Below are 23509 nucleotides of genomic sequence, written 5' to 3'. Positions count from 1 at the left end.
CCGATTTCCAGTTACATGCCTGGGGTTTTCTCCCTATTGCTGAAAAAAATTCCACAAATATTTTTCTTTGAGTTGATAATGCTTATTCTTCATCTGTTTTGCAGATTTAAATACAAAATATTTTTTTTTGTCTGGGTATTTGTATGTCTCATCCTTACAGGCTTCAAGGCTCGGTGCTGAGGCTCTTACGACCTTCGGCGTACATCACTGCTGCAAGATAAAAAAAATTATCTCCTAAAGGAATATCCAAGCCGTGTGCATTGAAGAAGTTCAATTTTGAGCATTTGAGACTCCCTCGGCACAACATATTGTATTTAGCAAGAGAATTTGATGTTTCGTTTACGAGAATGCGTTGGCCCAATACTAAGGTAAAAGCTTTACTACAGGTCTTTTTTGGCTTCTTCTACTAAATGTGTTATTTCGGTGAACTGAGAACTGCGGAGTATTTCTTGCGGAACTGCGGAGCATCGAATGTCGTGGATTAGACGTGCAATGAAAACGACTTCTCTAAGGTGCCTTTCGCCTAGTTGGATTGGCCATGACGCCCTGTGATATTACTTCTATTTAGGTTTTCGCATTTTTACCTACTTCTGCCGGATTCGTTGCCAACCCGCGTAGTGGGTTGAGTCGTACCCATTGGCATCAAACTAAACCAAGGTATGTTTTCAGGCAACAATAACAACATCGAGTGCATTATTTCAGTGAGATCTCTGTGAGCTTTAGAGGGTAACATCACCTGCCCTTATACGTGTAGGTTTTAAATCGTGATTTATTCCTTGACTAGGAGGAACAGAGAAGCGCTCAGTGGTAATGTTTTGTCGCTGGTGGTAGAAACGTCTTTATTTTAAACATCAAGTACTTCAGCCGGTTTATTGCAGAAGTAGACAAATGGCCTCCGGGCCCAGATCGGTCCCGCATCTCCTATATTAGGGAATGCAGGCCGGAATCCACGACATAGGAAAGAAGAGAACTAAAAAGGGGGCCACAAATCCACGGCCGGAGGCTGACCGTGTCAGTAGGTGATATTGCTCCTGGAGGAAGGTGCCTTCTCGAACATGTTTTCTGTGGCAGGGCACTTCCAAAGAAAAAGTGGCGCATCAACCGCTTCAAGCGTTCTCTGTAAAAATTTCGTGGTTTAAAAACTCGAGCGTCCCCGCTTGATACTTACCCCGCCAACGTGAAAGGCCGGGGTGAGGCAAAAAAAGAAAAGCGTCGCTTTAAAATATATTATTCTCTCACTAACCTCTCTTCCTCTTTCTTTTCCTCGATACGGAGTAGCGTGTGGCTCAGACCAGCCTATATGTGTCTCCTCGAATAAAATCTGTCTCTCCAAATCATGATACCACTCCTACTCTTTAGATGGTTCTTGCATCCCCACTCAAGGTCGTCAGCCGTGATTGAGAAAGCTAAGGCATGGTGCTAGAAATATTGGCGTAATACTCCGTGACGTAGATACTGGTATACATTTACATAAAGCAGCAGATGGAAATAATTTTTTTCTCTCTGACTCCACTTGTTTCACTTTTCATACCCCCTCCCCCCCCCAGCACACCCATTGCTCTAAACACTTTTTTTCATCTAACAGAACAGATCTCACGCATACTTTTGCCTAATTTATTGTGCCACGAGCAGTGGAGGAATGGAAAGGGAACAGGTTCCGGTAGTTTAGCAGACCTTGGGCACAATGCAACTGAAATAAGCAGCCTAGTCGCACCCAAGTCAGCGTCATGATTGACGGTGCGCGTATGATTCCACTACAGCTACTAGTTTGCAATGTGCTTTGTGTAAATGCGCCTAGAGCGTAATAGCATACAGTACAGTGTTAAGAATGATAGCGCCCTCTTGTGCTTTTATGTTGCAAAAAATGCCTGTTTTGAAAACGCTCTTCTTTAACCAATGTATTTTCTTGTTGTATTCCAATTAGTTGTAACAAGTGATAAAATGGTTGGCAAGGAATTAGTTCTCGAAATTCACGGTAATGCGTTTACACATGTCCATACAGTATTCTGTATGGACCCTCATCCACTGGAGCAGGCGAAAGAAGAAGAGGAGAAGGACGAAGAAAAGCAAGTTGGCCCGTTTCCGGCATCCGTTCTGCTGTTCCTGCAGGTGCACTAGCTGTTTGCGGTGCCAGTAAGACAGTAGGCTATTCCCACCAAAGCTCACCGAGAATGGCCACACAAAAAGCGAAGGAGATCGTCCAGGGTGGTCAGCCTCGTCGACCTTCAGAAGCTGGCCCGATGGAACCGGATCCCACAGGAGCAAAAGCGACGCTAGAAGTGAATAAGTTCAAAGCTGCGGCCGCTCTCCCTGAAGTTGCTGCCTCGACACCTCGGCCCAAGCAACTACCACTGACGGCACAACAGCTGGCAAAGCCGGCCGTTAACGTTCCCGCCGCTGATACAAGGCCACCAAAGCCCAAGGGACCGCAGCGCGTGCCGCCCGTAGAACAGCCAAAGTCGATGGCTCAAAAAGGCAAGGAAAGAAGCTTGGTGACCGAGAACGCCGACCTGGAACCAGCAGATGAGATGAAGCCCCTAGACGAGAAGCCCTTGGTGCAAGAGACATTCCAGTCGCACGGGGTAGGCGGCAACGCCAAGACCCTCAACGACCAGCGACTGAGCTACTTCCGTCACCGGCGCTTCCCGATGCGGGGAAAGATGCTGGGCCCATCGCTGTGGGACCCGACGACTCAGCAGCCGGAGGCCCCGCAGCAGGCTTCATCCGGGCAGGACGCCAGCTCTCAGACAGCGTACATGGTCGAGAACTACGTAAGTCCTCCCGAAGGCCCGCCTGATTCGGACGTGACGTCACTGCAGATGGCTTTCCTCGGTGTGCTGATCGTTTTCATCATTGTGTTGATTGCAGCGTGGACTCTTATCACCTTGCGACGACCTAGCGTGCTCAATAAATCTTCCGAGCATCACAGGACAAGGACTGGAACTGCGCCTCAGTGGGAGGTCTCCGATGTTCAACGCAAATTTTATGTTACCGACGCTGGCACAACGATGTTCTCAGCCAATGATACACTTTCGGGTGAAAACACTGCAGTTGCAGAAGACAGTGACGTTGAAATACCATTTGTCAACAAGACCGATGCCGACTAGTCAATACCATGTGTTGGCACAGTGGTACGCATCTTATTTTGCTGCCGGCTAATAAAATTAATCAGCTAGAGTCAGCTGCGTGTTCTTATGGTCCATGTGAGATGCTCGGTTTACTAGATATGTTGAATGTGAGTTAATGTTTTAGGGAGGATGACGATCTCCCTCGGGTTCCCCCAAAAATATTTTTACATTAGGCAGCCGTTTTGCGTCAAAGTTGCAGGTGATGCAAGCATCGGGCATGTAATCAGCTAAACAATCTTTCACACGTTTGCAATGTTTTTCGTTGATTGTTCTGGGAAACTCGACGAAACACCTTCTTCCTTTACCAGGACAAAAGCGATGTAATGGATATCAGAAATCTTTCATAAATGCGCCGCGAACCACATTTGCTGTTGTTTTTTCTTTCAAGGCTGTTTTTTTTCTCGATTCTTTCGGAACTTTTCTATTCTTTTATTTCAGGTTTTCATATTCTCCTTACTCCTTTAAAGGTAGAACACATGAGAACACACGAGAAAAGCGCTCTATGTGAGCAGTCATGTGCGGGCAACGTTTTAAAATGTTTGGTTTATAATTACAGTCAGTTGAAATTCCTATGCTAATGCTGGAAAAGTATAGCTTCGCTGGAAATCGGGCTGTGATACCTGCAAGGTCGCATAAGTCTTCGGCGTTTGTTTAGGAGCAATTAGGGCACACTTTTGACGTCAGCGCCTCGTTTCATGAGATGATGTAATCAGGTTACTCTATTCTTTTCGCACGACGTGATTTCGGAAATGCCCTCGAGGTTCGAATATTTATTTCTGTAGCATTTGACTTTGCCTCCGTTGTTTTTTGATAACGATGTCCATTTGTTTTTTTGTTGTTGTTGTTGCTTTGAGTGATTGCTGACGTTGCCTTTATTTTGAGTTTGGTAATGGAAAGGGTGGCGTCTGCAAACTCTTGCTGGCCGTGCAGAACGTCTGCGTTTGTTCGTGCTCGTTAATATTGTTCTGTGTTAGAAATAAAATGAGGAAATTATAAGCACGTTAATTAATATATCGTGTAACGCTCCCGTATGTTTTTGGTGCACTATAAAACCAATGTATCTCCGTGTTTTCCTTTTTTTTTTTTTGCAGCAAGGCTGTTTACCTGACGGACCTGTATGAATGAGCCGTATGCGTGGTCTTGTAGGGGGCGTACAAAAAAAGACAGCCCCGCAGCGTGGTCTCGTAGGGGGGATATTTGGGCTGTCTCCGAGCCCGGCGGGGGAACATCAGCCGGGCACTCCATAAGGATGTGTGTTAGGGTAGCGGTGGGTTGGGAGCACAAGCGGCAAGTTGTGGTGAAGGCACCCGGGTGGATGCAGGATAGTAGATAGGGGGCGGGGCGTGTTCTCCACAGGGGAGGAATGGGAGGCCACCCTGCGCGTGACGGACCCGCACCGGCAGAAGACCACCCCCACGTGTGCTGCAGATGTGCTGCAGCGACATGGACTAGCGGGCCTCTAAGCGCAGTGGGGCCGTGCCTGGCCCAGGCTTGCAGCCCACACCAGTGGAAATTAAAGTTTCGTCTCTCTCTCTCTCTCTCTATGGGCTGGCCAATGTCCGTAAAGTGAACTAAAATGAAAACGAACGACAGTACGGCTCAGAACGAAGGAAGGACACGCGATTTCACCGCGCGCCGCACCAGCGCAGTGTGGGAGAAAAAAAGAAAAAAAAACAAGAAAAAGAAGACAAAGCATTGCCGTCATCTACATCGCACAACGAAAACAGGATACTTGTTGTTTTGGTTCTTGGCAGCAGCTATTTATTCCTCTGTCAAGAGATAAAACACTCAGTTGTTAGTGCGCCTACGTGGTTGTCCCGTGTCGCCTTCCTTCGTCCGTTGTTTTATTCGGCACTTTTGGTTTAATAATGCGTAGCAAATGATAATTTCGGATATTTTCAAATGACAATTTCAATACATTGTAGAAAATCTTATTTTTAATGTGTTTCATTTCTGCGTGAATTGGACGTGGTAACCGTCAGCGGTTGCAAGTAGCCGGCGTTTAGTAAGTCTATTGTCTGAGATTCGACTTGCTGTGCACGAGTACTAATTCATGTTCGAGTTTTTTTTACTAGCAACACACTTTTCTCATCAACAATACAACTCTTACGCTATCCGTCGTCTTTGTAAGTTTTCGTAAGGCTCGTCTTACGATATGCAATATGCGGCTAATGATCGAAAGTTGTATCACAAAGACACAGAACCAGAATTCTTGACAAAGCATGCTATGTTTATTTCTCTACTTTCAGAAATATTTTTGGGCTTGTTTGTAGTAGTTATGAACGTCGGTACCTGAAATTTACAGTAATAGAGGCAGGTCAGACAGGCAACATGGCTTTTCCTTAACTCGTTAGCTGAAACTTGCACTTATCACATAAGCATGGTCTACCAAGGTGCAGGCCGGAATCCGATTTTCTTGTTAATTACCAAAGCACAAGAGGTGCACGTGGGCAATACATGGAATCAATATTCTAGCGATATATAGATGTGGACGTATAACAGCGGTCGTCATAGAACTTATAAAAAGCTTTCACTTTTTTTACAAACTACGCGGCCATGTCGGAGCCCATCAGCGGGAATGTAACTCCGTCCGGGACACCCATTCGGAATTCACTGTCATGTAACTACAGTGATGGGGTGGGAAATGATAGCATCTGTTCTGTCACGTGTACTACGGGTTCAGCAACGTCTTGATAGTACGCGGGATCTACGTCATCTAAATCGAGTCCTGCATCATAGCCGATGTAATCGGCTTTGGCTTCTACGCCGTCGTAAACGTCCTCGGTAGGCACGTTGGCAGACAGCCCGTCCACCGCCAGCTCATTTCCAACAGTCACGTCATTCTGTTCATTATCAAAGATGGGATGGACAACTTCGACGCTGTTCTGCGTCTCAATCATGTTGTGGAAGCCGTCATTCTCGGCAACTACGTCCACGGCTTGAGCGGCACCTTCGACAACAGGCGCCGCGACTTCTTCGACAGATATCGGCGGAACGACGTTTTCGTCAATAGCGTCGTCGTCATGCTCGATGGAATTAGTGAGGAACACGACGGGCTCAAGAAAATCAGTGTGCGCCTCGCTGTAATCGACGGGCGCGTCTGGATACAAAGCCAATGGTTCCATGAACACTCTCTGAGTGAACGCCTCGGCCGACTCAGAGGCTATGGGCAAGACGGGTGTGATAGTAGTATCTGTACTCCTTTCGGGTACACGGACGGCTACAGACATTGTCCTCACAGGCACAGTGGGGAAGCCCCAGTAGAGGTTGTTTGGGTTCATCTTTGCGTAGTCCTCGAGCGTACTGCAAATCTGCATAGAAAACATGGGAACGCTAAGTAAGTCTTTGGCATTGCCTTGTTTCGTGAATTGTCTAGTGTTCTGGCAGCTAGGAAGTGAAACAACGTCGAGCCCAAGGAGGTGAAAGAAAAACTGCTGGAGCGAAAACGATGTCCCGAAGGTGAAGCCGCACTGGAGGACACGATAAAACTCTACATAAATGATAACAAATGGTGAAGACGCGCTTTTCGCACACTTCCCACGAGTTAATCAACCTACTTGGATAATCACGGCTTATTTTACCAGACAGATACTTATCTACGTCTATCTCTGTATTACTGGTTTAAGTGTGAAATCTGAATATCCTGGCTTACTGTACTGAGAAGACCATATTCTAGACTCAGAAGCAGTTATTATTTTCGTTGGAAACAACCAGCTTTTATTTTGTAATTAGTCTACCATTACAAAAGCAGAGCCAAACTCCTAAATCTGGAAGCGGAGATCACCCGATAAGGCTCTATTTCAGGGGAAAGGAGGGGCAAGCATTGGCTTCACCTTTCCTGGTACGAAGCTACGGGACATTCCACTCCTTTAGTTTTTCTTTAACCTCCTTGGTCAAGCCTGTAGAGGGAGGACGTAAGAGCGGGAGCCATGCTCACAGATGTGTCATAGATGGCTCACGCGCATTCAGCTTCTAGCTGGTACGCAGAAGATACAAGGCCACCCGAATGAGATTACAAAAAATTACGACAGAGCCATCTTACAGAACCACCTTACGGTGACTGTCGATGTTAGTGCGTTAGCCTTGAATTAGTATAGCGACGTGGACACAATATATTGCGAACATGTAAACTAGTTATGTATGAAGCATGTGCTGCAGCGGGACTCCTCTTTGCGCTTCCGTAACATACACAAGCAATCTAGAGGTGCCGCCGCGAAGCCCACGCATGGCCTCCGAAATGCATGGCAGGCCGGTGCGTATGAACACTCATGAACGCGTCATACAGCAATCGGAGTCCTCTCGCGCTTCTTTCTGGACACGCTGCGCCATCTAGTGGCACTGCCAGGAAGGCCTCGCGTGGCCTTCGAGATGAGAAGCGTGGCGTGACGCTGCCTGCAATCCCTTAGAATTGTTCCCTTGCTTGGCCACAGACTGATCTCACATACTCAGTGACCAAAGCTGGTGAGAGGATCATTAAGAGTGGCACATGCCCAGTGCATTTGTGGTGCAGCGTGCTAATGCTAACGCGCCAGGTTGCTGTCCTTGAGGAACCCTTGTGATCTGGGTTTGTTTCCTTCCACTCAGCATCGCATAAGTTTAAGAGATATTTTTCGTCATTGAAGAGTGGCAAATTCTTAGTGGCACATACTTAGTAACCCCAGTTGGCGTCAAAGACCTTCATTTTAGAGTGACAAATACCTACCGTCACATACCCAGGGACCCAAGTTGAAATCAAAAAGGTTCATTGGGGACAAGCGCAGACCGATTGGCACATACCCAGTACTCCAAGTTGGCGTCGAAGAGTTTTGTCGAATAGCGGTGTCTACCCAGTCCCGCGATTAAGTGACCCATGTTGGCGTGGAAGAGGGTCGTTGAAGAGCGGCACGTATGTTCACGTTACCACATACTCAGTGACCCAAGTGCGTCAACCCTGTTACCTCAGCACAACAGCCCGATGCGCTACCCGTTTGATTACTAACTACCCAGTGTTGTGCCACACTGCGTGCTTATCATGTGCGTGAAGTGCCCAAATAATGCTAACGCATTAAGAACTATTTTCGCTATATTAGCTTGAGAAGGAAAAATCGTAATCAGTTGTTTAAAACACGTTGGTGGGCAAGCTGGTTTGAATCCATGAATCCGTAGTGCTGTCTCTGTGTATCTGTTTCTTTCTACGTCCCCATTCAGTGGCGCTTACACAGTCTATCATGGAATCGTAATCAGGCCTTGTAATAGTACCATACATTGAAATAATTTTCGGTGACCAAAGTGAAATAAAGACCTTTTTAGTAGATTTTTGCATGAGTGCACCTTGTCATGAGATATCAAGATTGTCGTGAATGTTGTTCCCTCACCCCCCCCCCCCTTTCCACTCTCACTTCAGCTGTTCGGGACTCGAATGGGACCCTCGTGGCGTAGGGGGAATAACAAAACGTGATTCGACGGTTTTTTAATACTACCACCATGATATAAGCATTCACGCATGTATATGTATTTGGTACTTTTTATATAGCCTTGGTCCACTGTTTAAGTTCAAATATATGTCCCGTGGCTTCGTACTACAATATGCACAAAAATAGTCGAAATTTAGCCCGAAAGGCAGTGCATGGATTGCGATAGCACATTAGTAGGCTGCTATAAGAAGTAAGGATAGTAGTCTTGTCGGCTGTATGAACACGTAAGCATTCGCTTGCTAACTAAATTAACAAGCATGCTGTCACGGGCACAGAGGCAAACATAAACACAACTCACTCGATGAGCAGGTACACACGCTGTCGAAACACTGGAGTGTGGAAGAGCGGCAGCAGCAGCGAGCAAACTGAGTTTCATGCTGTATCTCGCTTCAACGACAACAAAGCAGCGAGAACGCAGCGCACAGGAAGCTATGAGTCCTCGGTGCACCTAGACTCTGTACTCATCGCAGGCTAGACTCTGTACTCATCGCAGATCACTTTAATGATAGGGCCTGCGCGGCTGACTAGTCATCGTAGATCGCTTTCAAGATAAGGCCCGCGCGGGTGCGCTCAGCTGCGTTATACAGAGCCACCGTTGGAGTTCAAACCCCCCTCCCTCACCGGTGCCTTGCGCACGGTGGAAGACGACGTGCCTCCTCCCTGATTGCGCCCTTGCGCGCGCGGGATCAAGCCACCATCCTCGGCTCACTCCCGCACGCTTTCACTCCTACCTACAGCATACTGCGCGCGGCCACGCTGTTATCGAACTTGGACTTCAATAGAACATGACAGCGACGCCAATGGTGACGGCGGAAATGCGCTTGGACTGTCCATATAGTTGTCATCGCAGTGATGTGGTTCGCTTGCAGTAAATCCTAAAGAATGAGCGCTCTAACTAGATATGGGCTCGGGTTTCCACAAGCGTTAGATGAGATAATGTCTAAAACAGGCCTCGTCAAAATGCAGCTTACCTGACCAAAACGGTGCATGCCTTGATGCCCATCTCGTAAACCCGTCCCAGTGAACAGCAGGCTCAATGTCGTGGGCTTCAGGTTGCATAGGCTGAGAGCCCTGCGGTGAAATGGCACTCCCACAAGGATGATCCGCTCCGTGTGAGGAAGCACCTCAAATGTGTAGCCTCCCTGCACATCAAGAATGTTCAAAGAACTTGCGTTTTCGATGTTGAGTTGAAATTACTTGTACTCCAGCTGCTCGTGTAAAGTTTCCGGTAGCGATGCAGCCACTTAGTCAGTGGCGTTATCCCTGAATGGTATATCCCTGAAATATACCACCTGAATGGTGGTATATTTCAGAGAGCTTTCTTTTGAAGACAATTAATTAGGGGTTCGTGATTTGGGTATCCGGTCGCAACTTTCCAACTGCCATCGCGCATTTTGTATGAAAGACCTAAATGAAACGTCTATGTGCTAGTTGAAACCGCGCCTGCCTAAATCCGGAACTGGAAGTATGGCTTTTCTCAACACACACAATAAAGTGCCGATCCTGCAGGTACTGCAATCTAAAAATGTGGAGCGGTTCAGAATATTAAAGCACCCAAGAATTTCTTGTCATCGATATCAAACGCGGTTGACTCGCCTCTTTATATGTATAAACGGCTCATTAGAAATTGTGCACTGAAAGTGTAACGTTTCGGCTCCGGGCAAACATTTAAGGGCAAGTAACCAAGAAGCAAGCGATTCCACCGGCCCCATCATACAGGCCCAGTCGATTTACTAGGAGACAGCCGCCATCAAGAATCTAAGGTCATGATGAAGCGGGACGAAGAGGGGGAACCAAGAGGTTTGATTTTCATTTGTCATTTCGCGTGATTGTGACTAAACTAATGAACGATACTTCGCACCCGAACGATGAAGATAACTACAATAACGACAAGGCTGGTCGCCATAATATCTCAGCGGCTTAGCATACGTTCCTCTGGAATCATTGACGTGACATGTGGCCGTTGCCTGACGGGTTCAAGTCGGATATCAGGTAAGTCAGTTCGTTGGATGAATCTCAGAAGCGTACGCGCTAACGAATGCGCTAACATTAGAAGACACATTTGGCAGTTCGTTCTTGGTGTGGAGCTTCAAAAGTGTGGGTATAGAAATAGCATCTGATCGGATGCAATGGCAAATATTCTTTTCAGGTATCCGCGAATTATGCTGTTCGAAATTTCTTATGTAAGCGTGGCTGCTGCCCACGCGATAAAGGCGACAGCGGTGAGAGATGCATTGCTCGCAGTGCAACGGAAAATCTTGCGCATCCCTTCAACTTCAAAACGACACCAGCGAAAACAGCGTCTTCTTATCGCACAATTACACGAATCAGACGTGCGCTATGATATGTAAGATGCGTTATGGCCGTTTCACGCGTCACCAGAATTCTTCACGTAAATTTACAATAGATGATCTATGGCAGTTATACGGTGTTGGAGGAGACACGGAATAAAAGATATATACGGTGTTGGTGCTCATACAAAAAATTGCCGCCACCGTCTGCAAGACGTTGAAGTACGAGCGTATTTAGGTGCTTCGTTTACTATAATCGATATGAATGAGATTAAAGTGAGGTACACCAAAGGAAATACGAGTTTGTACGTTTATTTTCCCATATGATAAACAAGCTCACAAACATGTCACTTGTACATATTGCAAAAAAAAAGGTATGGAGTTTTACGTGCCAAAATCACTTTCTGATTATGAGGCACGCCGTAGAGGAGGAGTCCGGAAATTTCTACCACCTGGGGATCTTTAACGTGCACCTAGAGCTAAGTACACGAGTGTTTTCGCCCAGATTTCAACCAATGTTGAAACCAATGATGTGACGCCAATGACGCCTAGCGCCATCTGCCACAGAAATTACGCTCATGTGATTAGTTTAATCTAGCCATCTTTTCCGATATATCTCGTCAAGACAAATCGTTTGGTACCGGTCCCGTTTGTATGCGTCTACCCCTTGTCGAGTTAGAAACCCCTCAAGATACGTCCGAATTCGGAATTAGCTTTTTTGGGGGGGTCAAGGTAGGCCTAGAATTCGGCTTTCGGTGCGACGTGTGTGCGTTTCAATAAGTAATTCCATGTATACAATCTTTATGTATTATTTAATTGTGGCTTTATTTATATACCACCACCCATATGGTTTTATTTACATACCGAATTCGGTAACAACACGTTTTGTTTCGTATGTGGTATATAGGGAATATCTCAACTTGGTCTTTCAGTCGACAGAGTGGTATGCCTCCTCTGGTCGCATGGACCTGCCCGCGTACATTAGGCCCATCGTGCCCCAGCCAGGCTCATGGACTCTTCAAGATTGACGGTGTCCCCAATGTTGGCTAGGTATAGCCGGATACGCAGACCGCAAGGAAGCAGGCGCAGCGGCACTTGCCTGTTGCTTTCCACATTTCTACTAGGTGTGTCTAGTTTTCACAGTTGGGAAGAAACGGGGTTAATCGAGGGTCCCGTTTTTTATTAGTCATATCATAAGAAGCCAACAAACACTGACACCGAGGACAACATAGGGGAAATTACTTGAGCTAATAAATGAAATAAAGAAACGATAAATTATAGGAAATGAAAGTAGATGAAAAAACAACTTGCCGCAGGTGGGGAACGATCCCACAACCTTCTCATTTCGCGTGCGATGCTCTACCAGTTGAGCTACCGCGGCACCCTTTTTTCATCCTCTTTCATTTCCAATAATTTATCGTTTCTTTGTTTTATTTATTAAGCACAAGTAATTCCCCTATGTCGTGCTTGGTGTCAGTGTTTGTTGGCTTCTTATGATATGAGTAATACCAATCGGGCCCCACGGTTAACCCCCTTTCTTCTCGTTCATTACATAACGAGTGTCTCGAATCCGGCAACATTGCTGCCTTCAGGTAGCAAGTGTGGGTTAATTGACCGGTTGCTCTCGCCCAGAAAGATCCCGTAATCGTGACGCCTGTGGCAGAAAGGATGTTATACACCCACCGTCATAGTTTGTGAGTGGTGGCGCTGGCTAACACTCCCAGGGCTTTACTAGGAAGCATAAATACCCAAGAAAGTGGATGGAGAAACGGCGCCGTGGTAGCTCAACTGGCAGAGCACCGCACGCGAAATGCGAAGGTTGTGGGATCGTTCCCCACCTGCGGTAAAATCTTTTTTCATCCACTTTCATTTCCATTAATTTATCGTTTCTTTGTTTCATTTATTAAGCACAAGTAATTTCCCCTATGTTGTCCTTAGTGTCAGTGTTGGTTTCTTATGATAGTTTTCACAGAGCATCTTATGCTAGCAGAGCTATCAGCTCCGGGAAGTCTCTTCATTCCTATCTCTGTCTTCTTTCCATTCCTTCTCCACTGCTGACCAATGTTACGGTGTGAGCCACGCGCTAGACAGCTACAGTGTGGTCAGCAGGCTTGCTTTTTATCTATCAACCCATCTCTCTCTCTCTGTCTTTGTTGCTGCTAATCTTTGCGTTATCTTTTCCTAATGGCAATCATTTGAAATTGAAGCAACCCAATGCATCTGCAAGAATTTTGACGCCTATTGTGGGCGTATCGATGAAGAATTGGTAACAGGATTTTCCAATCACAAACGAAGTGAGACTCACCGGATTAATGAAGCCGAAACTGTGCAGCGAAAGACCTGAGACGATGTTGCCATCATACAGTAAGCTGCAGGGAATCAAACATAATCGAAGAATTTAAGGAAGATTCAGCTGTTGGTTATAAGAATATGCATGCACTTTGGCACACATGAAATTGATAGTATGTATTCGTAAATTGTTAATCCTGAAGAAAGCAGTTTCCTGTTGAAAGCGCGCACGATAAATTCCTTCGGAACTTATTGACAAACAGTGCACTTATAAGAGAGATAAAAACTCTTTCTGTAACTGGCCAAGTATGTATACAAACGTGTTTTCATAGAGACATTTGCTTTCATAAATGTCATTTTTTTCTACATAGTTACCACCAACTACGTATCTTCGGTGCAGATGTTATTTGATCACTTGCTTTATGTTTACGCTAAAGGAACAACAGAAGAGTTAAGGAATAACTGTACACGGGCTTTTTAGGAAGTTGCAGGCACTGAACACTTTCATATCAACATTTAGGGCAACAGAAGCAATTGTAACAGCTTACTCGGTGACATGATGAGGCGTGACATGGCTCCATGGAACGTAGGAACCACAAAATCCTGGCGCGTAGCTCTCGTTTACAGAAGGAAGGGCTGGTGCAAGTATCTGGAATTGTTTTACCCTTTGGCAGTATTACGGCATGAACGCTTAACATATAAAGACAAAAGAATAAAGAGCTTCGTACATGGTAAATATATCATGGCGTCCTTTTAAATTAGGGTGACCTCAAGGTTTGCGTGTGGCGCGTTGTAGTATGCGCTTCTGCTTCAATGCGTGTTCACGAAATACATGCTGGCATTACATTTGCGATCGCCAAAACATTTAATCTGAAGAATACGGCCATTTCTACACAAACAAGATTCATCTGCGCCTCCTCTAATCGGGTTTTCTCGGTATTCACATAAGTGCTTCGGATGAAAGAGGCTTTCTTCAAGTAATAATTTGAGATAGAACCGATGTATTGGTAAAAAATTGGAGGTTCTACAAAGTGAGCCTGCCAAAGCGGTACCTCAGAGCCCGGACGTGTCCTCGACACTACAGGTGCAAGTAAGCGAGTGGCTTCTCACCTTGTACCGATGCACGAATGCGATCTGCTGGTGCAAGCAGGCGGTGCTGTGCACCGAGTTCCAATCCAAGCCAGAAGCCACGCATGATGCAGCTGGGAACCACATGAGACCGCCACCCACAAAGTTCCCAGCTTCTCCCGTTTGCGCTGCGGGGCTGCTGCGACAACGGAGGTGGCGATGTGCACGATGCCGTTTCCTTTGTCGAAGGACTAAGTTGGGTCCCTCCTCATCGCTTGGTTGCTTCGCGATGTTCATGTCAGGTAGTATCGCAGGAGCACTCCCGTTAGATGAAATTTGGAGGTGAAGTCTCTTGCGCTGTGCGGAGGTTACTTTTTTTGAAGGTACTTTTAGGGTTTGCAGGTATTTCCGTCGCAACACGTAAGTGTTTTCGTTTTGTGGACTGTGTATTCCTAACTCTTTCAGCCACTTCCTCGGAGTAGTGATTCTTTCGGCCACGCTAGCCTCGGGCTTACGTCTGTTTGGCGGCTCTAGCGGCAGTACGGCAGGTGCTGTGATTTTGGGTGGTTTGCGAAATTGGAGCCTGGATCGGTTTACATAGGATGTGACCGCAGACAACTTTCCACCATAAGAACGGTCATTGTGCAGCGGTGCCTGGAGCACTTGTTTCACGGGGTTGCTCTGGAATTACAGGACAAAGCAAAAATAATTGAAAGAGTTTATAGGTGCGAGTTTATAGAAGGCGATGTAGCTGTGAAGACAGCATAGCTAAATAATGCACACCATCTAGTGTTGAAGCAGAAGTAACGCTAAAACAAACACTCTCGTAAAAAATAAACAAGCGTACATTGCGCCATTGTTCTGCTTATTTCTTTTATTTCCGTACTATTTTCTGTTCCGGTCCACTGTGCGTGTTTACGCTTTGTGTGGGCGATACCTTCAGTGGTTAGAAGGGCACACGTTGGCATGTGAAAGTTTGTGGCACAACATATTTTGCTGGTTACTATCCCATACGCTCACGCGTGACAACGTCGACCTAGTCCATGCTGTGAAGTCGACAACTGTCATTGCGTGGGACTTCTCTAGGGGATACATACTGTGCGGAAAAAAAAATTAGGTGCGTGTTCTGCTATAGTTATGTGTATCGTGGAGGATGTTAAGTTTTTCGTTCCCAATTACCATTTACACATTAATATTTTAATGCGATAGCAATTATATGGACACTACCAGCGCATTTTTGCCGTCGCCGCGTGCCGTATGCTGTATGTGCTAGTGAAAGCTTGCGAGGGGAGCCGACAATCGCAGCTCGATCCCGCGCGAGCAAGGGAGGAAAGCAAGGGGAAAGCGCGCCGTCCTCCGTCGCGCGGAAGCCTCTGTGGGGACAGCAGTGAGAGGGGCGGCGTTGTACTGCGACAGCAACTGAGTATTGTTACCCGCCGTGGTTGCTCAGTGGCTGTGGTGTTGGGCTGCTGAGCACGAGGTCGCGGGATCGAATCCCGGCCACGGCGGCCGCATTTTGATGGAGGCGAAATGCGAAAACACCCGTGTACTTAGGTTTAGGTGCACGTTAAAGAACCCCAGGTGGTCCAAATTTCCGGAGTCCTCCACTACGGCGTGCCTCATAATCAGAAAGTGGTTTTGGCACGTAAAACCCCATAATTTAATTTGTAACTGAGTATTGCGTGGCCACGTGCGCCCTGTCTTGAAAGCGATCTACTTACGGGACGAGTCACGATCTGTTACGAGTCTAGGTGCACCGATGGCTCATACCTTCGTGCGTGCTGCGTTCTTGCCGCTCAGATTGCATTGAAGCGATGGGCAGCACGAAGACCACTGCGGTCTCTGTTGCATGGCGTGCTTCCTCAAGGCAGCGTTTTTAACAGCGATGTCCGCGATCATCGAGTGTGATGTGTTCATGTATGCCTGTGCGTGCTGACATAATGCTCGTTAATTTATTAATAAGCGAATGTTTGCGAGTTTATACGGCTGATAAAGCTGTTATCCTTACTTCGTATAGCTGTTTACTAATTCGCTATCGCAATGGATGCTTCGCGTTTAGTGTGAAACTGCGACTTTTGTTTTGGTTACATTTGCGCTATAGACGTCTTTTATTATTAGTCTTACGCTCCAGTGCTACTTACACGGTGTAGACTGTTACAGCTTCAGCTTCTTATTCTATCCATCATTGTGCCAGGAGCAACGTTAGACTTTGTGCATATTTATATGTAACGCCTTTAAACTAGTGGTTTCACTAAACAAAGTGGTAAAGTATGATATCACGCAGCAATCTATGTTTTTGATAAGTGTACCTGTAATTTCCTATGATTTGTAGGCTTCTATATTAAATTAATTTCAAAGGAGTGCATTCAGACACGTCCGACTAAATAAGTTCGCTTCATACTTAGACCGTATTGGTGCTGCGTGCAGTCATACACAATCAAACGTGTTACAAGAAACTTAAATTAGGGCTAATAAAAACATAGCTAAACCAAGACCACTTACCGGTCCAGGAGTTACTGTCTTGATTGGCCTAATCTGCGCGCCAGCAACAAGTTTGTCGCGACTTGAAGCTTGTTCTTTGTCACGGGCTTTGGTGATCTCAACTTGAGGCTGTGCGAAAGTTTTGCGCCTTCCTCTACGTTTCCTTCTCCTGCGGAGGATTCTCCGCACTCGAAAGATGGAGCGCCCTTTTTTCCGGCGTTTTCTGGAACCCGCTAGATACCGGTCCCACGAGCGCTTGGATCTGTTGTCCCCAAGCGCGCCGCCCAAGCCGGACCATGAGCTTCCGTTGTAAGGGAGATAAGTGCGGTGTCTCGTTCCGCGGATGTCTGTTATAGCTCCGGCGCTTGTGTTGTGGCCCACTCGCCTTCCGTTGCCGCCATTGCGGTCTACAACACGAGACAAATATCCTTCACTCAATGGGCCGAATACACGACTCCGAACGTGAGTGCCACCTTCCGATGAAGAAACAGAGGCGTGCCGGGTGCCACGTTGAGGTGATGGCTTGGTCTGCGGCTGTTTCAGCTCCAATAAGGCATTAGCTGCTGCTGAACTCTTGCTGAGTGTTTTCTTGGCTACTGTTCTAAGCTTGCTTTTTGCGTCGTTGCCTTGGTAGTTCGAGGATACAAGTCTTTGATTGGCGTTCGGTCGATCCACCAACACGTTCCCACTCTTACGTGTTTTCCTTCGTGACCCATGTTGCGTATTAGCAGTGCCTGCGTTGCTTTTAGAGCTCGAGTTTCCTCGTGCTTGCTGGGGTGCTTCAGGGACCAACTTTTTCATTGATTTATTGTCATCACTTTTCAAAGTTTTGGATGTGACCAGTTTCGAACTCGCGACATGATTTTGCTTATAAACGTTATTTTGAGTAGTTTTCAAACTTTCGAAGTCAGACAATGTGGACGTGCTTCCTACCGTGAACCTCGAGCCTAAATGGTTTCTCCCAGCGTGCGTTTCTCCTCTTGCAGACATGTTTTCAATTTTACCACGATATCTTTTCGTTGGGACAGCTTCTGTTGATGTCTTCACTGCTGTGCGTTTCACCTTAGAACTTTTAGTTCTGTTTCTGCCAGTGCTGTTTGAACTAGAGGACTCAAATGCCCTTCCATTATTGCTACTTCCAGTGAAGTTAATCAAACGTGAACTCTTGCTTCTGTCGTGGTGTGCTTCCTTTGGATAAGTCCTCACATTTTTGCTTCGTTTGCTTGTGAATGCTCCCGCTACCTTTGATTTCCAGTTTGCTGTGACACTCTTTTTGCTGCCTTCAGTATTATTTCTTGCGTATTTCTTGGAGGAGGAATTATTCCCGGTTGTCGTCGAACTTGAATTTTTCCTGGCCTTTTTGGATACTTCGCCTTGGATCTCCTTTCCGCTTTTGTGCTTTCTGCTGTTCAAAACACTGGCTGTAGTCAGCTTCCTGCCCGACTGGTCGCTCCATTTATAATAACGTGCTTCGTTACGTTTATAGCGCAAGGAAACAGTCGTCTTTGGGCTCTTCCTTGGAGACTTAGCTGGTCTATATATGTGTTGGTTGCCGACGTGGACAAAATTTGCTCTGGGGCTTTTCGTCGTCAATTTTTGCGCTTTGGACGCAAACGCCTTCGTCGATGTCTTTTTCGCGTATGAAGTTTTCTTCTGCGGTTTGGAATGTTTGATGCTCGTCTGCTGATTAGACGCTAAAACTTTTCCCTTTTCTTTGTTCATGGTCTTTGGGCTCTTCCTTGGAGACTTAGCTGGTCTATCTAAGTGTTGGTTGCCGACGTGGACAAAATTTGCTCTGGGGCTCTTCGTCGTCAATTTTTGTGCTTTGTACGCAAAGGCCTTCGTCGATGTCTTCTTCGCGTACGAAGTTTTCTTCTGCGCTTTGGAACGTTTGATGCTCGTCTGCTGATTAGACGCTAAAACTTTTCTCTTTTCTTTGTTCATGTTTGCTCTGGTGCCACCGCTTGATGACGTATTCGCACCTACCGCAGACCCTACAGAATAGGAAGATAAGAAATTAGTTTTGCTTTAATACGAAGAGAATTATTACCGAATGTTAATACTGAACTCGAGCTACTGCAGTCGTTCGTGGTGGGTATCGTTGAACATTTTGGAGAAATTAGAGCTTCAGTTATAAATTGGCCGTATTATGTGGAGAGTTTCCTGAGCGCACTATATAAGCAACTCTATTGTATGAGAATACTCTCTTTTGTGAGTAATAATAAAAGAAATAACAACCTCGAACTACCACTGAGGTAAGAACGTTAAAGGAAGTCACTACTTTGTTCAGGATTCAGGATAAGCCAGTTGCTCAGAACACTGCTTTGACCTGTCAACCCAGTTGGATTCTGAATAGGTGTTAGGTGAATAGGTGTTTGGCGAGATATTTTTATTGGAAAATGCTTAAACGGTCTTCACGAACCTGTCCTAAAGGTACACTTGTGCCGCATATGATGATGTAGGCTTTACATTCACGCACGCGGCCTCTTTGTCCGCGTATTTTCGATTGTGATAGACTGTCAGAGTTGAAGAAATCGCCTTAGGTGATTTTACGTATAATTATTTATCGGGGTCGGAAACTCACCGTTTGAAATTTGTCATGAACTCTGTGGTTGAATATGGTATTCTTAGGGTTCTCTGACTGAATGCAGAATAAAGCAAGATATTTTCTCTTACCGATGTTATCAGAAGTCTGCTTTCCGTTATAGTTCCGTGAGCGAGACAAGGCGGCGCTGTTGTAACTACCTAGAAAAATTGAGGTGAAAAGTGCTTGCTGCTTGCATTCTGTGCCGTGCAGATTCCACTGGCAATAATTTTTATAGTGCAGTGGTTACTAGAGTCTGTTACATGCAAAATTTACGGCCGCAGTGGCGATTACTGTGTAAATTGTAGAGCAGGCGGGCGGGCGTAAATCACACGTCATTGGGCTGGGCTTTTTCTTGTAAGGTATTAATAACTAAATCCAGTAGCGGCAACTCATAATTCCACGCATCGCCACCTGTTTGAGCGTTGCTGGTGATTACCATTAAGTTCTTTGAAGCTTTGTATCTTAATGCAATGGATTTGTTCGTAGCAGAAAGGCTTTCAAAAGACACGTAAAAATCTCTCAGCCGGCACTTCAAAGTCTGTGTAAGACGCTGTTTTATAGGTGGGCATGGCATCGGTAGTTTTATTTATTGAAGCTATCTGTTGCACTACCATCTTCATAAAGTTAAGGAAAAAATGCTTTCACGTTGTCTACATCGGAAAAAGAAGGGGATGGGGATGAAGGGAGACAAGGAGGCCTGTACGTTACCCTATGTTCAAGTCTAGGTCGCCTCGTCTGTAAGTTCTTACGATCTGTGTAATTGATGTCCTGTTTGTACTGGACTTCTCTGTGATAAGATTAGCCGGGTTGGTTGTAATAGGTCAACAACGCAGAACTTCTTCCGCGAAAGTTGCTTCGTGTGCCAGAAAATGGGACAAGGACCTACTGTTAAATGTAGCATGGACACTTATTTAAGCCAGAACACTTGCTTGGCTTATATGGTATGCACTCTAGGACTTGTGAAAGTTACCCATAAAACCTCCAGTATAGCGACTATATCCTGAATTTCTAATCTTACCTTCTCCACTCTCCTCGTCGTCATCAAGCTCCGCATAGGTCCATTCGTGATGCTCTTCCCAGTCGTCATCCTCGCCTTCGGAACTCCCACCTGCACCGATGACTCTTGTCAGAGATCAACATTTACTAAGCATGGCGGAAAATGGGCTTCACTAACGCGTCAAAACATTCTCACTTGACTACATTAATTAAGCGTAAGGAAATACATCGACAGAATTTTCTGCGCCAAATCCTTGCCGACCTCGGTTTGCGCTTTGGGTTCATTGCTATACAGCCTCTTAAATTTAGAAGGTTTGACGGAATAAAAAAAATCTCAGCACCCTTCCACTCTGTGAAGAAGGATGACCAGCGAAGCTGTGTATGTGGGCCCCTTAATGGCGAACTGCAGCCCGGCCGCGGGTCGGCCCCGCATTGCACTACCTTCGGCATCGGCCCACGTATAGGGAGTGCTTAACGCCTGCTTCACCTCCGCCGCGGGTCGGGCCGGTATTGAACTATATCCATGATCAACCCGCGTATGGGGAGTGCTTAACGCCTGCTTCACCTCTACCACGGGTCGGGCCGGTATTGCACAATCTTCGAGATCAGCCCACGTGTGGGGAGGGCTTAACGCCTACTTCACCTACGCCACGGGTCGGCCCGGCATTGCACTAGCATCGGGATCGGCCCACGTATGGCGAATGCTTAAGGCCTGCTTCACCTCCGCCGCTGGTCGGGCGGGTATTGCACTATCTTCGGGATCGGCCTACGTATGAGGAGTGCTTAACACCTGCTTCACCTCCACCGCGGGTCAGCCCGGCATTGCACTAACTTTGTGATCGCCCCACGTATGGGGAGTGCTTAACTCCCGCTTAACCTCGGCCGCAGGTCGGCCCGGCATTGCACTATCTACGGGATCGGCCCACGTATGGGGAGTTTTTTGCTTACAACAGCACGAAAATTTCGTTGGACTGTAGAGGTATACAGCTTCGCTGTAGAAGGCAATACACTATGCATTTCAGCCAATCACAAAGTATATGCAGGGGGCCGGCTGGAGGTCAGTAAGTTTTAAGATAAATTTTCATATCTTGAACTGAAATTCTCATAGTTCAAACGCAGGTAAGTGTCGAAAGCTGAAGGTACATGAGCATGTTTTCCTGCCTTTCTATGGTGGCCATGCGCATTGCTACACTGCTGCTAAGCGTGGTTCGAAAGAAGTTAGACGAAGGGACGCCGACTTACTGCGCATTCTTTCCGACGGTACGAAGCAAACACAACGGACACCCAAGCAGTACCACTAACTGTCACCGTGCGCAAGAGTTAAAGGTGGTGTTTTTGTGTGGCGTTTACAAATATGCACATATTCTTCTTTTTTCCACGCGATTGGAAAGAATCTGTCAAAGATGCATCAATTCTACAAGAGTTCTTCTTTTCTTTTCTTTTTGGTGGACATGAATGATGTCTTGTTTCGAGTGTCCATATTCAAGTGGACGTGATCGCTCCAAAAGTTATGCCCGCGGTTGCGTTTCCAAGATGTAAACAACAAAGAGGACTGTTAGCGGCAATAAGCGACTAACAGCAAGTGTGCGCTTGATAGCCTGCGTGTGTGGCATCCGAGGTCTCCACGCTCCGGCGCGTTCGCCTTGCGTCACACGATAAAAACGCGCGCTCGCGTTGCTCATTTACAGCGGGTTCTTTGGCGACATACACAAATAACTTTATGAAATGCCTCATACTTCCTAAACGGACGATGGAAGGCACACGTTATTGTGGCCGACATTGAGCTTAATAAGATGAAAATTAATTTTACCTGAATAATTGCATGAACTAAGAATTCACGATACACATATGTGGATAGACGCCCAAACCACATCAACGGAAGGAATAGGAGTGTGGAAGTGGTAATGGGATATGCACGGGGTCTATTTGCTCCGAGGGAGAGTAGGCTTGCGTCATTACTTCGTGCACCTACTAAGAGTGGATCAGAGAGAAAACAAATTCGCCGTGTCTCGTATGCACGATATATTCAGGAGTCTTCCCTATACGGTGCGAATTTCTCTTTTCTCTGATCCGCTATTTGTAGGCGCAAGCTCAGCGTGGTCACGACCGGGTTATTGCGTACGACGGCCGCCTTTTATCGCCTTCGTAGTGAAACTACTCCACTACCGAGAGCGAGTGTCTGGCTCTTGTCTGGGTGGTTGCGAAATTCCATCCCTTACTATATGGCCAGTCCTCTTGTATTGTCATCGACAGTCACTCTAGTGTCTGTTGGCTTTCGCCAACAACTCTGCCTCGGAAGAGTTGACGGTGGTTTGATGGCGAAGAACCGATTGTTCAACCACATGGAGAAGGGGGCTTACGGGAGTTGCGATTGAAGCGTGACTAGGTGAGTAGAGAACAAACGTTATTAAAAAAAGTACATCGTTTAAGAAAAACGCGACAAACTTTATTTTATTCAAACAAAATTCATCTTAATTAGTTTTAAATATATGTTATGCACAAAGAAAAAAACGATTCTCTTTGATTTTAAGATTACTATATTATATCATTTTGTATATGCCCCTGGTAGAAAAAGGACGCGTTCACGTTGATGCGGGAAAACACGCTCGTAAGATTCCTCTTCTACAAGACGCCCTCGTAGTATGCTTGGGTCTTTTGCTCGTTCGTGAGTTTTCTGAATTCTGGCGGGGCGAATTTTACGCTTGCTGAGTGCGGCGTTTCCGAGGTGTTTTACATGGTGACTCAAAGTGTCCACTGAAAAGTTTTCATGTGAAGTGAGCATGGAACAACGGACAAGTGCCGGTTTCAGTGGTCTTCGTGTTACTGCAGTGACCCGCGGGCTTGCACATGAAGAGCACCTGAGGCCCGTTGCCCAGGGTGCACAGGGGGTACGTCTAGTCGACAAGCTTCTCCTGCATAAGGGAGACTTTAGTCTACTTGTAAAAAGTTGGTTCTTTTATCGTACGCTTCGTATTTTCCATTTTCATCATGGCACGTTTCATATGATTTATTAATTTGTGTGTTTCTTGCAGGCGCCTTGTCACTTTCCACTACAACGTTTTAGAGCGCACAGCAGGTTTTGAGGTGCGCATAACGCCAAATAAGTTGCTAAGGTGTGCTTGCGCCAAGGTTTGAGCGTATTCTTCTTTCCTGCGATAACGAAAAAAGGCGGAATAGAGTCGAACCCGTCTACAACGAACGCTACTATTAGGAAAT

General features: G+C 46.3%; 1 protein-coding gene across 2 annotated transcripts in view; it reads right to left on the bottom strand.

Annotated features, from left to right (window-relative positions):
• Nucleotides 1–5337: 5337 nt before the first annotated feature.
• Nucleotides 5338–23509, bottom strand: part of LOC135914080 (uncharacterized) — a 42111-nt gene continuing 23939 nt past the window's right edge. Inside the window, exons 4-11 of one of the 2 annotated variants that reach the window (XM_065446821.2) lie at nucleotides 20316–20405; nucleotides 19387–19455; nucleotides 16732–18704; nucleotides 14272–14910; nucleotides 13710–13810; nucleotides 13178–13241; nucleotides 9553–9723; nucleotides 5338–6439 (exon numbers count right to left, since the gene is read on the bottom strand). In XM_065446821.2, coding sequence (XP_065302893.2) covers nucleotides 5753–6439; nucleotides 9553–9723; nucleotides 13178–13241; nucleotides 13710–13810; nucleotides 14272–14910; nucleotides 16732–18704; nucleotides 19387–19455; nucleotides 20316–20405 — 3794 coding nt within the window. In that variant the 3' untranslated portion in view covers nucleotides 5338–5752. The remainder of the gene's footprint in view (nucleotides 6440–9552; nucleotides 9724–13177; nucleotides 13242–13709; nucleotides 13811–14271; nucleotides 14911–16731; nucleotides 18705–19386; nucleotides 19456–20315; nucleotides 20406–23509) is intronic. The other variant, XM_065446831.2, reaches the window with a different exon arrangement.

The sequence above is a fragment of the Dermacentor albipictus genome, chromosome 1 (genome assembly GCF_038994185.2).
Source record: "Dermacentor albipictus isolate Rhodes 1998 colony chromosome 1, USDA_Dalb.pri_finalv2, whole genome shotgun sequence".
NCBI lineage: Eukaryota > Metazoa > Arthropoda > Arachnida > Ixodida > Ixodidae > Dermacentor > Dermacentor albipictus.
Note: the sequence above shows the minus strand (reverse complement) of the source record. Positions and strands in the feature narration are given on the sequence as shown.